Source organism: Pagrus pagrus, assembly GCF_965226575.1.
Source record: "Pagrus pagrus genome assembly, chromosome: 12".
In the NCBI taxonomy this organism is placed as follows: Eukaryota; Metazoa; Chordata; class Actinopteri; order Spariformes; family Sparidae; genus Pagrus; species Pagrus pagrus.
The window spans coordinates 25,165,942-25,185,362 of NC_140196.1; the positions used below are offsets into that span (position 1 = coordinate 25,165,942).

General features: G+C 39.2%; 1 protein-coding gene across 2 annotated transcripts in view; it reads left to right on the plus strand.

Moving 5' to 3' along the window:
* pappa2 (pappalysin 2) overlaps positions 1–19,421 on the plus strand; it is a 76,744-nt gene that overhangs the window by 13,801 nt on the left and 43,522 nt on the right. For both annotated transcript variants that reach the window (XM_084369168.1, XM_084369167.1), the window contains exons 5-11: positions 6,182–6,330; positions 10,089–10,228; positions 10,347–10,500; positions 11,020–11,212; positions 12,062–12,195; positions 17,111–17,293; positions 18,023–18,326. In XM_084369168.1, the coding sequence (XP_084225294.1) occupies positions 6,182–6,330; positions 10,089–10,228; positions 10,347–10,500; positions 11,020–11,212; positions 12,062–12,195; positions 17,111–17,293; positions 18,023–18,326 (1,257 nt within the window). The remainder of the gene's footprint in view (positions 1–6,181; positions 6,331–10,088; positions 10,229–10,346; positions 10,501–11,019; positions 11,213–12,061; positions 12,196–17,110; positions 17,294–18,022; positions 18,327–19,421) is intronic.

A 19,421-nucleotide genomic window follows, 5' to 3' on the forward strand; every position in this document is an offset into this window, starting at 1 on the left:
GACCCTCAACTAAGAACAACACAAACAGCCAACACACAGGGGACCAGAGTGTCGTAAAAACTGGGCCCAGCGGACTGCCAGTAGTGTAGTTCTACTGGAAAGGTGCTGACCCCAGCTCGTTGAAAATGCTGATGTGTGTGAGTGTTCGACATGCCTGCATGCATGCGTGTGTGTCCCTGCATCCCAAGTCACAACTTTCTCAGGCAGAGAGAGAATTAATGTCAGGATGACATTTTGCTGGCATCTTCGACGCACTGAACCATTTTTATGTTTGTGATCTGGGTTTTTGATATCCCTCCCCTTCTCCCTGAGCTCTTGGCCAGGTAGTCAGACTGTGGGACCCTATATGTGTGCAGCTGCTGCTGGCCAGTACAGGGCCAGAGGTTTTTTGAAGCCAGCTGCTGTCACGACACAAATTTGTTGTCAAGAGCCAATTCTAGGGCGATGGCCAGGTACACTGCAGATTCTGGCGTTATAATAAAGAAAAGGGAGTGGGAAGGGGAAAGATGGACAGACAGAGCGAGGGTGGAGAGGGAGTGATGAGGTGGTGGGCGGACATCATGTCCATTTATGCTGAGACACACGTCCAGGATTTGCTAGCATTACTTGGTTTGTAAATCCTGGACAGTACACTTGTGTGCAATGAGCTCCAGTCAACTCCCCTGAAAGAAAAAAACGTTTTCCAAACTTGTTTGATACTTTACGTGCACGTTAATCTCAATTTTTATTGTGGTCATGTTTTACACACTAATAAACCATTGCTGCAAAGTTTCCCAGAAATCGTAGTTCTACATCTGATGCTGATTCACTTCTGTGTCATCTGCCTTTTTCATGCCTTGTGCTTTCATTATATTGCAATTGACTATTGCTAAGCCCGACCCTTTGTTACTGTTGCTTTTTGAGACAATTAGTTAGGGCTTGGCAATATGGCCTTAAAATGATTTAACGATATTTTTAAGCTATATCTTGGTATACAATACACATCTTCATATTTTCCTTAAAAGCACCTCATAAATGCTAGGACTGGGCGACAAAATCAAATATCACCATATTTTTGACCAAATATCTTGATATTGATATTGTGACATTATTCTAGGAATGACTATTGGTACTTTCACAACAAATAATCATTAGTAATATGGATATAAAGTGGTTTTAAAGGCAAGTATAGTAGAAAAGTCTGGTAATTTCAGGTAATTACATCCCCTTCCTGTAATCGAGCCTTTAAAACCAGGAAAACACTATATCACCATATATAGATGTCCAAAAGACAATATATTAGCTACATATGCTGATGATTGCATCTTATGTTAGCACAGACTGACACAATGTTTAATACATTCCTTACATTTTTCTTTTTGTGTTTTTGGGTTTGGAAAAATGACCATCCACCAAATTCTTTACATACTGGGTATCACTCTTACTACAGAGACCAATGTACACTGCTTCAGCTTACTGAAAATGCTAACGCTCGACAGGCATGCCACGCCTAGTTACGGTTGTTAAGCTGTGGTTGGACAAAAGCTGGTCAGCTGGCACATGCCTCTCTGGATCTGAAAAGTTGCATGCAAACATGACTATTTGGGTCTGGTTGTGAGTGAATGGTTCTCAGTATGTGCCTGTATGGTCAGGCAACAAAACACTCTGCACGAATGGAATAAAAGTTACTTTTAATTTACCATCTCTGAATACAGATGTGTTGTCCTAGCGACCTGTGGAGGAACTGTTTAGATTGCAGATGCTTTCTATTCACTGTATTCCAGCACATAACATCATACAAAGACAAGTGAAGTGCACGGTTAAGTATAAAATATGTCAAGATGTTTTGATATTTTTAGAGTCTCTCTTCTGATTCAAAGTAACTGAATTGTCAACAATAATATTTAAAGTGGACATGCATCTACAGTTTTATATGGTGACAGTGTTAGTGCTGACTTTGCTGTTGATTCCCACAGTGTTTGACTTGCCCACAAATGGTAATTCTGTTAATACACAACCAAGCTTTTCACTTCAATCATGCAGAGCCATTTATTTTATGCCAGGTTGGCCTTAGACTTCCATTGAGGCATCCTCTGAGTCTCAGAAGTTGAAGAGTCAACTCTTTAGTGGTCAACTTTCTGCCACTTGTAATTGCACAGCCTAGGGTGATGGATACTGCATGCAGCCTCGGCTGAACTCAGCTTCAGTCATGTAGTGAGAGCAGGGTTTCCCTGAAGCATCTTAAATCTTAAACCTCATTTAGTCAGGCAAAGTGCCTGAGAAAACACTTTCTTATTTACAGTACAACACATGCACTCAGGGAGGGATTGCATTTGGGGGAGGATTACACACATGAAGGGCTCTTGGCTGCTGAGCAACACCTTTGGACCAATTTAGAGGTGAAGTGCCTCACTTAATGGTACGTCGACAGTAGTGTATGGGAGGATGGGGATTACTGCTTTCTTATTTCATCTATCCTGATTTTTCCCAGCTGAAAGCTTATAAGCTCACCTGTCAATCCTCCAGGCTGTTGGAACAATGTAAGCAGCACAAAGCCAGGGCTGTAGAATATTTTTAATGAGCAATTATATACATTATATATATATTTGTGATGAAAAAACAAGCACTTTCAGCCCTTTTAACATTGAACCATGGTTAAGTAATATTAATACATTTAGCCGTACAGCTGAGCTTGATCAAAAGCATGAACCTTAACTTCTTTTTAACCAACCAACATAAAACCAATCCTTCAATTACACTCAACGTGACTGAGGTAAAGATTAAAGCATGGCTTAGCAATTTTAACAAAGTTAGCCCGACAGCTGAACTTAATCAATCACATAAAACCTTAACTCGCCGCTTGAGAAATACAGCATGACACAATAATCCATTACGTTATAACCATTGAAAAACACTTTAATTCAAAGCTTTGCCTGAGTGAGATGAAAGAAAACAAGACTTCACAAATACAATTATGAATGATTCATAGATGTAAAAAAAAAAAAAATGTTTTTGTAAATATGCACTGATTTGACCCAACGCCAGATGCCAGATGCCAGATGCACAAGGGGAAGACTTGTGGCACAAACTCTTTTTTTTATCAAGCAGTTGTCATGCTCCAGAAACTCATAAGAGGCTCAGCAAAAGCCTTAAGTGACTAGCAAACGTGAATTGGGCAGACAGTGAGACCCCACTGCAAGGCTTTCAGACCCAGTAAGGTAGGAAGGTGTAAAAGCTTTCCAGCTATGAAAGCAAAGGAGAAAATGACAGTTAACATCACCACAGCCTAAGAAAAACAAAGTCCGCTTCAGACATCAAAGTGCCCCAAGGGTTATTAATCACAGTCAGAGAGAGACCGAGGTGGGGGGTGGTGGGCCGAGGGGGACAGTGGTCAGAAGTACCCTGACCAATTCAAACAATAATGATTTGGATACAGTCAGAGACAGTGTTGACGGATTGAAGCAAACTGGCGTCTGCTAAAGAGGCGCCCTACACCAAGATCACAAGTTCCTAAATTCACTTTCACATCCAGTGAAGACTGGTCCAATACGTTTTGAGCCTAGTTTAGCATAAAAGCTAGAAGCATGTTGTCTTCTGCGGGTAGCTAAGCCCTGATAACGCTTGTCTAACACCAAAGCTGTACACGTGTACATATATTATTATTTACACATATGTACAGTTAGCTTAAACCTGCAGTGAGTTAATCCTGTAGTTTAAACTAAATAACTCATTAAACTATGTGAGACGGAACAGGTGCAACGAAACAAATATGAGATGCGAATCAATCCCAATCTAACACACTCGCAGTGTCCTGAGAAGAGCTCCCATCAGGCAACACAAGTGGAAACACCAACATCAGCTAGCTAGGTGAGGAAAGCAGGTGCAAGCAGTAACTCAGTTATCATGTCTTGTTTGTGATGTTGGTGGCTTCAACCACTTTCCTAGCTAACTCTGAAGAAAAAACTTTTGGATATATTGGTGACTATAGCTTGCTAGTTCATAAGATATGTGTTATTAAGTAAGTTTTAGATGTATTTTTCTTTTACGCTCCCTTGTTTTTGGAAAAACTAAGTTAGCATTTTTCTCAGCTAACAGTGCTAAGCTAAGCTAAATCCTTAACCAAGCTGTCGAACACAGAGATAACTCTTCCATTATCTGCTAAACAGTGTTTCCCATTAATTGACGAGTTTCTGGCGGCTCGCCATAGTCTGAAATTGTTTTTCACCTCTCATACTATGCTGAAGATATGTACCATTTAGCGCCGTTGCTTCAGCAAAGCGTTTTCTAATAACAGTAACGTTAAGTTAATGTGCTAGCTTTTACTCAATCTGTCTCCAGTCTGTTTGTCTGTCTCGTGCGGTGCTCATGAACTGTGGCTCGGAAAGTTAACCGCTGTGGTAGACGCGTTCACATGCACACGCGTGACATGCACTTGCGTTTTCCAGCAGCAATCTCAACCACACACACCAGACAATATATATCTAAGATGGGACTCAACCACACACACCAGACAATATATGAGGACTTATAGGCTAAAAGATTAAAGCAATAGATTGATATTGACTATTGACTATAGCTCATAGGCTTGTGTTAACATTGTGTAGCCAGAGCTGTGCAGTAGAGTAAAATGTGAGGTCTGGACTAATCACAAGGCAGCAGAGCCAAAGCTTCATGTATACTTAATATTTTCTAAATTTTACATTTTCCACAATTTCATTTATGGTCGTGTTATTTAATAGATAGCCTCTTTACTTCTCCCTCAGAGTGCACCAGATGCAGCATTTCACTTTCAAATGTGCAAAATCTTAAATGGTCTTAAGTAACAGGTGCAACAAAATGAATGGGAGATGCAAATCACCATATCTGCAGTGTCCTGAGAAGAGCTCTAATCTGGCAACATAAGTGAAAACACCTGTGTTGGTTCCCCATAGCTGTATAGGGCCTTTAATTCAGTCATGTAGTAAACTGTGGTTTGAGGGTAAGCTAACTGCACGGTGACCGACAACGGCTAGCTAGGTGAGAGACGCACTCAGGTGTCTTTTCTTGTTTGTGAAGTTGGTAGGCTAGCTTTGCACTCTCCTGTCTAACTCAGAAGAAAAAACTGCTGTGACTCGTGATATAGGTTTCCGAGCGGACGAAAAGTACATTTTCTCTCTCTGCCTCCTTTGTTGGGGAAAACTAAGCTAGCTACCAGCCGCTATAAGTAAAAAGCTATTGTTAGGCTATAAACAGACCACACTGCGGTCGCATGACTTAAGCATCACCAACACTAAGCATCTTACTACACAATTACTATATCCATTTCCTGTAAATTGACAAATCTACACCTTGTAAAGTTAGAGTTACAATAGTTTGCAACTAAAGTCCGCTTGTAAAGACGGACTAGTGAGTAGATGAGTCTCCGTGTTCGGTGTGATGGCGTTTAATGTCCCCGACAACCTCTGTAGTCTCATTTAGACTCTTGTTAGCAACTGCTGCTTTTACAACACATAAGCCTTTATAATTAAATTGTTGGGACATTTAACAATGTATTTTATATCGTAGAAAAAAACATGTGAATATCTTAAGCCTGTGGTAACCACGGACCTTATTTCAGGCATTTAACCAAAAACCAATGCAAACAAATGTTGGACTTTGAGAGTAGGGAACAGGATGTGCAAAAATCCTAACCCATTCACAGCTTTTATGACTACACACTACACCACCCTATATGTCCTTAACCAGGCTTTTGAACACGCAGAGATAACTCTTTCATTATCCGGCAAGACAGCCAAAATGTGCCTTTCTTTAATGCACCATGCTTTCAGAAACTTTGCTCCTTTTTTCACTTATATTTCACTTATTACTGTTTCAGTAATAAGAAGTGAAAAGACAATCAAAATCTTTAGCATAGCGTACATTATGTTTAATTACTGTATGTAGGCCTAGCGTTAGCTTATTTTATTTTTCAAAAAGCAAACCTTTTTGTAATTATTGTTACCTTTTTTTTTAACTAAACATATTCTCATGTTGTATAAGGCCAGGTTTATGTTAAAAAAAAGTTAAGTTAAAAGTAAAAGTTAGTTAAAAGTAACAAACATTAACATGTTCTCACTTTTAAAGTACCCCACCATCCTCAAGGACACCGGGAAAATAGGCCTAGTCCTGTTTAGCTCAGAAGAGTGATCTAATATTTTCATGTTTTCTCTTTCCATTTCTGCAGGGCCTATATGAGTGTGAAAGAGCTAAAGGAGGAGCTACAGCTGAGCGGCACGGACACACTCAATGTTTTCTTTGCCAGCAATTCGGTGCGTGAAGAACTGGCAGGAGCTGCAACCTGGCCATGGGCAAAGGAGGCTCTTACTCACCAAGGTACGGATGTGAAATAACATCTACCTACTCTATATTATACGTAAATGTCATCCCTCCATCTCTTGCTTCTGTATCTCACTTTGTATTTTAATCCGTTATCTGTCTTTATACTTTTTGTCCATACCTTCATCTCTTCCCTATCCTTTGTTGTCTTTGTTGACAATGTCCAAACGAGATGGTGAGCAACTGGAGCTGGGAAAGATTTTCCCGGCACGATGCCTCTTTCCTCTTCCAATCATTAGGCCCCTTTCCACTGGAAAAGGCTAATCAACCCAACAACAACCAAACAAACAAACGGCAGTGTGGGCTCTGTAGCATTGTTGCCACCCATGCCCACTTGCCAGCTGTTCTTTATTTACTTATGCGCTGTTTTCTTCTTGTGCCGGTAAAAAAAACCCGAGTGGAATCAAAAGAAGGAGACATATGGGGTAAATGTACCTCTAGTGAAAGCAAATGTGTCACTGGAGGAATTCACATGTCCCTTTAACAGACTTTACAGACTCACTACATCGAGAAATAATAAATAAGTCTCTTCTGCTAGGTGTGTGGAATAGCATGTCAGGTTCAAATAATACAACTTGCCATGTATTTTATTCTGCCAGTTTTAGACAGGAAAAAGAAGACAAGGATGTGGGCAGGTCATCACTCAAACTGAAGAGTAGAAAACTGTTAATTGGTCTCAAGAATCTGTTTTTCTGTTGCACCATGTTGATGGAAAGTCCCAAACTAACATTAAGAGGTTTTCAAGAAATATCTCTTTACTCCAGTGATCTGTCCAGCCTCCATATCTTGGCTAAAGAGAGCATATTTAAGATGTGGTAGGACAGAATGTTCATTCAATCAATTTATAATGTGTGCAATTGTCAGCAGAAACACAAAAAGCACAACAAAAACCCTATTACATTGCCAGGATTTCAGTAAATTCCTGCATCAACAGAACGGATGTTTGGATGTCAAATAGAGTTCTGATTTACTAGCAGTTCATTATACATAGTTTCGTGAAGTGATGTCACGATACTGACATTTTTAACTTGATTCAATACCTTGAAAAATGTCTATTTGATACCATGTTTGATACCACAGGGAAAAATTGACACAACTTTGACTGCATCTTTTTTTTCCTTTTTAAATATAGCAAGGCTTGTGTGTGAGTGTGTGATGAACACAACAGCATTAAATGTAATTTGGTGTGAGGAAGCGGGCCCATGTGGGCACTATAGCAGTTTTTGTGTCGTCTTGCTGTTGGAGAGAAGAAAGTGTGCGATATTTATCAATCAATATTTATCAAAATTCCAATAGTTTTGACAACACTAGTACTTTGTATGATAAGTATGTTTAAGTCAACAATCAAAGATTTGTCTTGTTTCATTTACTCTACACAAGCTAGTGATAAAACAATCGACGATGTATTGATTTGTATAATATTAGTAATTTATTGCTAATTTAATATTTACTAATAAAATATATGAATTTTATACTTCTGTATCAAATTTGTTCAGAACAAATAAGCCATCTTATCTGAATGTTAATGTCACTAAGCTCTGGTAACGTCTGCTGGGCGTTTCTTATTTAGGAATGTGATGGACTACATTTGATTGAGTAATTAAAAACATAGCCGCTTGATTCAGTGACAGCAATTATTGGCTGTAGCCTTTTAAAACATGTCAAATTAGCTGGCACAAATTTATTACGGCTGACTTCCAAAGACATTAAGGCATTAAATAATGCCAAAATGCGTGTACAGCATAGTCAGAGCAGGACAACTGCACTATTAACAGAAACGATATTTGCACTTAAGCATTTATCAGATGAAAAAGAGTAAGTCACTGCTGATTTAATTTATTTTTACTTCTTTGATCAAAAAGGGGAGAGACAGATTTGTTTAAATCCACATAATGTACTTTCTGCCACCAGGGGTATCTTAATCAAAGCAATGCAAAAGACTTCAAGTATTATGGTAGTTGTTCTCTGTTGTTAAACAGCCACCAGTGCTAATCAAAATCTGTGTGACAGGCAGAAATCTTGGCCAGAGATAATGTTGTAAAGTTTTGCTCACGTTATATTCAGTCATGTTCACCGACTTCTTTTCTCCCTCTCTGACTCTCTCCTGGAAGCTACAGCTACAGGAGACAAAGTGCAATGCACTGTTACCTTGAGTATACAGTAATTACAGATTTCTCTGGGTTTGAACTTTGTTGGAAACATTTGGGATAATGGAAGTACACAACTCAACAAATACATTACAAAGTCCTCGTTTTTTATAAGACATTTTAATGAAGAAATGTTACATATCATAACTTTGAACACAGGCTGTTTATCAAAATTAAACTTACAAACTTTACTGGTTTGTGTGACCAGAAGGGAAACTGTAGCTTAGGTCTGCCATAGCTTCTGTTCTAAAAAGCTTTAATTCCATTTTGAGGTAAAATGTTGTTGTTCTGTATATTTATAGGCTTGCGGTAGCTATTAATTGATTTAAGTTGGAAACTTTGCTTTGATGCTACCAGTAATATTGTCACAGTAGATGTTATATTTTCAAATTAAACTGGTGAATGTAGTTCTCTATTGAAAGTCTCCCTCATGACATTTGTTTCAGTTGTTCAGCATCTGTCCCTGTTTAAAAACAAGTTAGTGGATGACAAGTCGTCTCCGGAGGCCTTGTTGTTTAGTGTCTTCGAATTTAATGTCTTTATTGTTCAATGTTTTCACCACTGAATACTGTTTCTAATTAGAAAACCAATAACCGTCATGTCTGTTCTTGATTCTGCGATTATCGGCATAGTGCAGAAAACCTGTATATCCACTTAAAGGCCATTTTTGTAAGAATTCACCATAGCCCCAAAACCATAGCTGATTCTAAAATTCCTGTCTTTTGAATTTGGATTTTTATTCAGTATTTGATTTTTTTTTTGTACTTAGATTTGTATTTTTTAACTACAATAATAAAACACAAACAAAATTCTTTTTTTTCCATTCAAGGAGGTATTATCTTGCCCTGTTGTTTTGCAACCATACCTACCAAACCTATGAGTCAGAGATCAGCACGGATAAACAAGTTCATTTGTCCATACTTCATGAATTAACTTGGGACCAAATTTCATTGAAATCTGTCTACATATTTTGAGATATCTTGCTAACTAGTGGATAGACAAGAGACAACAGGGACCAACAATATAACGTCCCTTGTCCTAAGCAAGGGGCGGAGGATTTAATGTTTCTGTAGCGCACTCTTCTAGATACAAAACAGGCAAAAATGGCCCATATCCACCCATATCCACCTTACCGGTTGCTGCTTTTGGTTTAGGTACTAAAGTTTTACTTCATTCATAATTGGTTTTAAGTGTCACAGTTTTCAATCTTTTTACTGTGGTGGTCTGTTTCTGTTTTGGAAATGCCAGCTTGCTGTGGTGGCGGTAAGTAAACACAAAGCTGGTAGTCACAATTCCACATTTTTGTGATCAGATGTTTTGGTTTGTACTCGAGTAATAGACTGAAGATGGTTTAATGTAAGTTGAAACAAGAGATGTTGATGTTTAGATGCTGTTATATTTTGTCTCAACAAAGGGCACTTAACAGGTTCACCTGCTGAGGGACAGTTTTCCAAATCATTGCATCCTGTCTTAGCAATGGAATGAGCTGTTACAGTCTTGAAAAATGTTTTTGATTTTATTTTCTATCTTGTGACTTTTCTCGCTTTTCATTATCTAGATAGAAATAGTATTATGACCCATACTGTGAATGTTATCGTTTGTCCTCAGGTGGGATGGTGCTGAACCCATCTTACTTTGGTACCATGGGCCACCACAACACCATGATCCATGAGATGGGCCACATCTTGGGACTGTACCATGTATTCAAGGGGGTGAGCGAGCGGGACTCCTGTGATGACCCATGTCAGGTTAGAATGTTAAATGTATTTACCTTTTGGATGTTTTTAATGTTTATTGTCCTTTATCATACAATATTTTTGCCTTATCCCAAATGTTACTTTGAAGCTCTGTCATATGCACTTGCAGGAGACCACCCCGTCCATGGAGACAGGAGATCTGTGTGCTGACACTGCACCAACACCCAAATCTAAAGCCTGCCATGATCCTGGAGCTGTCACCGACACCTGTGGAGTCACCACATACCAGGACACACCTTATAGCAATTATATGAGTTACACAGGTACAGTGAATAGACCTCATTTACTGTCCTGTCCTTTTGTAATTAGCAGCAGGCGTGCTGTCAGATGATAGAAAGACAGATGGAAAGAAAGAATGACCAACAGAACAGAAGTCTATTACATGGCAGTGTAGACTGTATACTGTACACTGTTAGAATAGTGACGATAGAGGATATGGAATAGACCTTCCACTGCATACTTAGAAACAGTGCTTTTGTGTAAGATAGCATTCAGTAGGAAAACAAACATGATTCTGGGTTATAAAAGTCTTTTATTAGTCTTTAATCCATATCATTTGTTCATTTTAAAAAGGGACAGATGTGAGCCGCTTATAGGTGAAATGATTTGGATCTTAACATTTGTATAATACACAGCCAACAAAGTCTGTTTTTTTATTATTAACAATAACATTAATAATGAAGCTAATTACTCCCAACCATGTGATTAGCACTGAAAACAGTGTTTTTTAGCCTGATCCGTGATGATTCCCTGGGCTTTATCTTTTCATTGCACCACATCAGATGACAACTGCACCAACCATTTCACTCCCAACCAAGTGGCACGGATGCACTGTTATCTTGACTTGGTCTACCAGAAGTGGCTGATGGACCGGCAACCTGTCCCCATCCCTCTGGCCCCGATAGTGACAGCCCAAAGTCCAGATTCTGTCTCTATCTACTGGGTACCGCCTATCAGGGGACCACTTTATCAGAGGTACGACTGCATGGGTTCTTTATCATAACCATTTATCTTTTAAAGAAGTGATGTTCACACTTATCTCCTCTTTTAAAAACTAATTCATCCACAATCTTGACCCTCAGTATGGACAATTTCTTTTTAATCCCATCTCAGGCCAAAGGAGCAACTATGAGACTCATGCAGTGCATATTTAAGAAATGATTGACGTATATGTCCCAACACATACACTTTTCCAAACAACGCAAGCCAAAATAGACCTGAGGCTGCTGAGACAATGGTGTCAGGATAAGTTGAGCTCTGTAGTCTGGTGGTTCGGCAGCAGACACCTCTGAATCACTTGCCAGACGGCAGCAGGGTGAACAGACTGTGGTTTTATGTGTAATGCCTGATGATTCTAAACATATTCAGGCTGCTAACAGAACCTATCATTGCAGCTGATGCTTGGTTAAACCTTCCAGTATCTTTTTATTTGGTCCTGTTCACATTTTGTATTTACCAGAGCATGATGACCGCCTGAACAAACACTGACTTTTACTTACATACTTCCTGATATTATGAATTAACAAAGATTACCGGAACATTAAACAACTGATCTGTGTACATTCAGTTATGGGATTTGCAACATGTACAACATGGCAAAACATTTCTGAGCCTGATTTGGAGCCCTTGGCATGAAATTGACCTTGTTGAATATTCAGGTACTGTCGCTTCCTCCAACAGTCATCAAAGCAAAGACAAAAAAAGCCAGTTGGTTCAACATTATTGTTGATCTTGTCTTCAAAGAGACACATTTTCCTTGTTGTGACAAATGAAAGGCAAAGTGTGAAATGTCATAATCAGTAGCTCTGTTTCCTTCTGTCCCAGTTCCTCCTTTCATGAGTCTGTTATCAACTGTGGAGACTGTGAGAAAGACAGCGTTTTCCACCAGTACGCCCACGAGGCTTCCTCACCTCGCATCTGTGACACGTCAGGCTACTGGACACCTGAGGAGGCAGTTGGTCAGTCAAAACTCACTGTGTGTGTATGTTTTTCCAAATGTGTGTCTAAAAAAAGGACAAATATTTATATAGAATAGTTGCATTTTACCTGTCGCAACATGCAGCCAAACTTCTCTTCTTAATGCATCAAATCGGTGTGAATATAAACAGAACTGAATATGAGAGGTAGTTGGAGCTGCAAAAATGCTGCAACTAAATTGCTTTCATTCTGAGTTGGACACAAAGACAGAGGGTGTTTTTAGGGATTCATTACTTGATCAAAATAGGTTATTTTTAAACCATTCATATTTATTGAACTAAATAAAGCCAAACTAAAATGTAATTGGTATTTTTAGGGGAGACTGTTGTTCTTACTTATCTTTACTCTAAAGTTGACTTAGTTGAGTTTTCTTTTTCAATAATTATTGACAGTGAGGAATGTTAGGGTTTCAGGTTTGCGTTTATGTCCTTGAGTTCTACCTCCGTCTCTTGTTTCCACAGAACAGATCAACCTCCTCCCCTCCAAACACAGAAACACAGACGCGCGCACACACACACGTCTCCACACACACACACACACACACACGTCTCTTCCCCGTAAATTTCAGGTGCGTGCAAGGCTAATGGCTCCTGGAAGAGGAAAAAGCAGAAAATCATTAAATGATAATTGCCCTCAGCTACAGACCTCTCTCTGTCTCTGTCTTGTTTTAGCCAAAGCGAGAACAAGCATTATTAAGCAAAGCGTCTACTCTGTGTAACGTTTGGGTGCTGTTCAAACATTGAAACTCTGTCATAAACAAAACAGCCAAAACACAGTGTATCTTGTAGCACTGTACTGAAACATTACACTTCATGTAAGCACATGGTCCTTGTTATTGCAATCATAATTCCTGGAGAAGACCGGTTTCCTTTGACATGACATGCACAGTGAGGGGAAAGAAACAAGAGAAAAGGGAACACAAGTAAGTAAACAAAAGCAAGGAGAAAAATAAGAGAGACAGGGATACACAGAAAGGGAGAACAAAACACCATACCAACACAATAACACTTTCCTTCTCCTCCGTGGAAACTCTACCCAAATATGTGGAAATCCTCTGCTGGAATTTATGCTTTGAAAACAAGCGGTGAGGAGGAACAGGGGGGATTACGGCTCCCTCTCTTTCGCTGCGGGATCATAATGATGATAAAGAGTCAATTACAGTCTTACTCTAAACAGTGGTATGCACACAGCTGAGGAGACAGCCAGTCTGCTGGCTTCCCTGGCTCCCTTTTCACTCTTTCCTACTTCTAAAGACGATGATGCACGATGGGTCACTTTGTCAGCCAGCAAAGATGGACAATATCGCCTTCAGCAAGGGATGGAAGAGAGGGAAATTGGATTAATTCAATGCGGATATCATGGCTTGCGGTACTAAACAGAAGTTTAATGGCAAAACACTGTTGGCAAAATGTTCTTTCACATCTCTCCCATATGTTGCCACAGTTTTGACTGGTTTAAGTTCTCAGGCTGAGAGGAAACACCAGACGATTTCAGGACTTGTGCTCCTGTTTAGGAGATTAGATTAGTTTATGTGCCGCATCCAGCATTAAAGTGGTTTATAATTCAAAATGAGAACCTTTAAATGAAGTCAACAATGTTGTTTATTTTACTGCAATTTGGAGAGAGAAGAGAGAGGGGAAGAGAGGTAGTAAAGACTGTACTGGAGAAATGAGAATATAATATCACATTTCTAAGTCGACTGATGGATGAAGATAGAAATGTATGTATTTAAATGGAGGGAATGAGTTTTGACCAATAATCTAAGTAAGAACATTCAAAATACCAAACATGACAGAACCATAAACCGAACAGTTACACAGTTGTACAGTTAAAATATGAGAATGGAAAAAATGCAGTTTGCAGAAAACCACAAGTACTAAGACAATGCTTAAACCAAAGATAAAATATGCAAAGAAGTTGTATAAACGGATAATTATGAGAAATGAAAAAGAATACACTGACAGATGAATAAAACATCAGAGCAAAAGAACAAGTACAATTGTTGTCTCAGCTTGTTATAGCTCAGTATTCTAGTGCATACAGAACTACTTCCATAAACATGCATTGATAGTTGATATAGACAGTGGAATGTTTGTGATACAGTGATTAGATAAATATCTATCATTATTCCTTTGTGTGGTTTAGCAGACATTCAAGTATTGAAATATTAAAATGCAACACACCTAAAAGTATCTTTTAATGATTTAGATCAATCATGCAAACTACTACTACTTGATCATTATTGGATAGTTTAAAGCTGATTTTTTTTTTTTTTAAAAAGGCCACTTGAGGGCAAGTAAAAAAACAAAAACAGTATTAACATATTATCACATTCTAAAGTTGTTATGGCAAAATGTTAGCAAACATTTGCATACTTGTTGTCTCACAGACACAGAACAACACCATCATCCCACTGAAGTTGCATTAACCTGACAGACGTGAGTGGGGTTGTCGGCATGAAAACTAGAACAACATTCAAACACAGTCTAAAGCCCTCTATAGAGCTGCATGATGCTGCAGAGTTGAGTGATTTTTTTTTTTATTATGAATCCGTGATTTCCATGGACATTTCGCATGCGAACTGCAGCAAACCGGTGGTGAAATTAGCAAGCAGAACTGGCTCATCATCTGCCAGTGGTGCATTTTCAGACTCATGACCATATATTACCTGCTCTGCTTTGCTGCTTGTACTTTTGTGGTGCCAAATCCCTCCTCTGATCTTACTGTATGTCCCATATGCTGTTTATATAAGCATACCAACTCTACAATAAATCCCACCTGCTCAGTGTCAGCAGTAGTTACAGGTCTCTTTCAGTATTGGAGATGCGTCATTTGACATTCCTCCTGCAAATAATTAATATAACAAACAAAAGTTTTAATCTAAGATTTTCTTCACATGTCTGGTACTTCAGCAGTTATAAAAATGTAGGAAACTGAAATGGCAACAGCCTACAGAATTTGCAGTTTACAGTTCTGGTTCATTTACATGCCTATTTAGGCCAATGTCCACGTCATGTACCTGGCGTTCTTTGTCTTTCTAACACTTGCCGATCCACACATGGCTGATCATAATGGGTGTGAAATATGTAACACCTTATTAACATCCTTTTATTTGTCTTTCACCTGGGATACAGTTGATAATAACACTACAATAATGTTATTCCATTGCGCTAATCACTAATGCTGCTCAACAATTAACAAGTCATTATGTCTGGTGTAATGGAGTTACTACTGCATTTTTGAATGTGGGCCATGCTTTTAGTATGTGGGGGTGACTCGTAACTTTCTTAGCTGGAAAATTCTGTTTGTTAGTAATGACAGTGCTGGTAGTAATAGTGATAAATGTGTTACATCGCTCGCTGCTAAATAGAAGTGGATAAGACATTTTTATCATTTATTCTCTCTTAAAAAGGATGCTTGTTGATACTGTACTACTCCTAATTATGAATATTGTTTGTTTCATATATTTAGTTATGCAATAAAGGGTGAGGGAGGTTCATTATATAAACATTTCTTGAAAATGAAAAATAGTTGGACACAAATATGAAAAATAAATTTAAAAAAAATCATTCAGTGGCCTTATTTGTTAAAAATAATACCAGCCCTGCAATATGTGATAAGTATTTTGACATGGACAAACGTCACTGTCCAGATCGGACACACAAGTTATTGTTAGACACCACATACAAACACAGCCTCTGTCTTTGTTCCATTTGCAGGGGCAAAAAAAAAGAGAGAGCGGGCATTCACCCACAGTAACCGGCTCTGTAGCAGCCGCCTCTGGGCTTATCTCGTCATCTTGGCGGATCGACCCCGGTGCCGACCCGTACCAGCTGCCTTAAATTTGCTTGCATTCATTTCATCCGGTTTTTGTACTGCTCATTTATGCGTCAAGTCAATTATGTCATGTTGCCGTGTGGGGAGTGGGCGGCTGGGCGCCCTCTGTTTTGTAAAGGTGCGTCTGCTGCTGCTGAGAAAGTCTCACATACAGAGGTTGTGGAAGAAGAGGAAGAGGAAGGGGGAGGGGGATAGGTTCACCTCTGGACCTCAGCTCTCCCTACTGGTGCGGTGGAGCAGTGAAGCAGGGGATTCATCTAATAGTGCACAACTAATGACTAAAGTCAATCACATCACAAATTGCTTCCAAATAAAGCACATTTCAGTCATAATAAGAGAGATAGATGGATGTGTGTGTGTATTTGGGTTTGACCAAAGTTTTTTCAGGGCTGATACTGATTATAAGTTATCAAGAAGACTGATAACCAATATTTGGAACCGATATCTTTTAGTTTTTTTAATCTTACAGTTACTCAAGTACTTTACTTAAAAATAATTTTTAATTTTTAAATAAATGTATTTCATCTGCAATCAGATAAAAAGAAGTGGCAATTCCAATAATCTGAATAATGCCAGATATTGGATTAGATAATCAGCCAGGTCAATAAACAGTGGACCTATAGTGTGTATGTTTGTCAGTAACAGGTAATCACACTCATGCTTTAGCCTGTGCATTCTAACTACAGTCTTTTACTGCTTGACAAAGAACAGCCCCACTCAGAACAACAGCAGTAGTTTAAAGAATAGAAAATGTTGCTCAAGTCCATTGTGCTCAAACAGTGAGAAGGGTTTTATCATATGTCTGAATGAATATAAACATGTCAGTCAAGTACACTGAGTGCTCTGAGGTTCAATCTATCCACTGTTAATGGTGTGTTTCTCTGCTTGGTGGAGGTAATGCAGGTGCACCATGCTTTCTAATACCCGTCATGTCTGAATCTGGATTATGATTCATATTGCATTCCCAGCTTTAGGGTTATGGAGCGGATGAAGTAATTGAGAGTCCTCACAATGCATGAATACAAACATGTGTGTCTCTGTGATGTTATTAAACTGCAGGCCCACCTGATGTGGAGCAGCCCTGTGAACCCAGTCTCCAGGCCTGGAGTCCTGAACTCAGCCTCTACGACACTAATGTGACCTCACCCTGTCCCGACACGGAGGGCTGCACCCTGACGCTAAGGTTCCTCCACCCTATTGTTCCACACGCACTTACCCTCTGGGTCACCTACATCTCCTCAAGTAAGTGTCACTCTATAACAACTTGATACCGTCAATTTTCTATGTCAGATAGCACTACTGTAGATACTATGGTGCTATGAACAAAGCTGACACTTCAAACAACTGCTTGCAATTCTGTGTGCATGAAATATGTTCCTAAATGTGTAAAATGTGTTATTGATTATTATATGAAGGCAACAGGAGATGTGATATAGTAGTCAGCAGGACTCTAAGAAAACTATGCAGTTGAAAAGTTTTACAAAGTCGTTAGAGACACATAAATAACAAGTGAAGCAGATTCTCTGTATCCAAAAGCTGAAGTTGTTGCAGAAATTGACAGATCTCTTAAATACACAGTCATGAACATATAACTTTTTTTCAGCTAACCAGAATGATTTAAAGGCAGTTACTCATTGTAATGATATTCAACCGGTAGGAAAAGGAAAAAACAGCAGTCTTATACCACTGTCAATGAATACACGAGTAAGAAGATTTACTGCATATTTAGCCTGAACTAGTTTTATTTGTATTCTGTTATCTTGTTTCTTATCTGTTATAATTTTTATGTACCTGTTCTGTTTATTTGTTCTGTGTTATGTACGTTTATTTCTGTTTGTTATCACATTTTTGCACCCATTCAGTTATATTTGTGCTCTCGACATCATTGAAAATGAGGGCTTGCCCTCAATGATTTTTCGAGATTTAAATAAAGGTTGAATGAATCAATCTATCTGTATTTCTCTGTCACAGACAACCCAGCCATAGCCAATATAGAGCTGATAACAGACACGGGGAAAAGCATTAACCTCGGGCCACAGCACGTCTTTTGTGACATGCCCCTCACTTTGCGCCTCGACACCCACAATTCTGCCATCGCCGCCATAAAACTGTGCACCTTCGATGAGAAGTTGGAGATCGATGCCGCCATGTTGTCTTCAGGACCTGACAGCCCTCTGTGCTCCAGCTGCCAACCTCTGCTCTACAGGATTCAGAGGCAGCCACCCTTCACCAGCAAATCCCCATCACCTCAGACCCAGCAGACATTCACTGACAGGTAGACGCTGGATGATGTCAGGTGTTTGTTTTTCATTTATTTGCCTTCGCTTCAATAAGGTTTTAGTTAAGATTGGCTTACAGTCATGTTTTCACTGTTATTTTGCAGCAAAAGCTATATTAGTTACTCCATACATTGCAATAGTGACTCCAGCTGGAGAATAAATCTCAACCACGTGAACTGGGTCAACAAGCAACAATTTTGCAAGTGGCATTAGTGTTACATCAATACAGAAGGCGTTTATAGAGAAATATATGCTCATAAATCTGAGAAAAAGATGTGTTATGCAGTAGGTAACCACAATACATAATGGGAATTGACAGGTCTGTTATTTTTCTGTCCAAACCACCCTGAAATACCAGGAACACCACCTGAGGCAAGTTCACAAGTCCTGTTTTCTCTCAGGTGTACAAGAATATTTATAACATGGAGGCTGTGTTCTGCTAATGCTGGGTACACACACACACACACACACACACACACACACACACACACACACACACACACAAACACAAACACACACACACACACTGCCTTGTCAGACATCAGAAGCTCAGAGGAAAATAAGGCTGAGTCATTTAGAGCCAACGTTCAGTACAAGCTCCACAGCATACCTCAGATCTGCTAATCCACAGTTATCTGTCTCTCTAAAGTGTTTGGGTCTGGTTCTGTTTGAAAAGCTCTGAACACAAATGTTTCCAACATGCAGATGCCGAGTTGTGGCTACTGATCCAAATCTGTTTCAACAAGCATATACTCAATCAAAAAAAAAAAAAAAAAATCATGCTGAAGTTTCGGGGCTGAGTTGAATCAGTTTACACGGTATCCTGTCTCGTATTGTGGGTGTCCAAATGATTACCGGAATCCAAATGTAAAGTCACAAGCCAGTTTTTATCTCACCAAATAGCAGCCCTCCTTAAAAATACCCTAAATCTCTCTACTCTTCTGCTTTGCACAACTTGTATCCAAAAACCTGATAAGTACCTGCCAGGATATGACAGTCGTGTCACATGACTGCAGATCATTTGGGGGTGATTTCTAAGTTGTGGCACTCTAATTTTCTGAGAAGCAGTTGCTGTTTTACAGAGCAGGGCG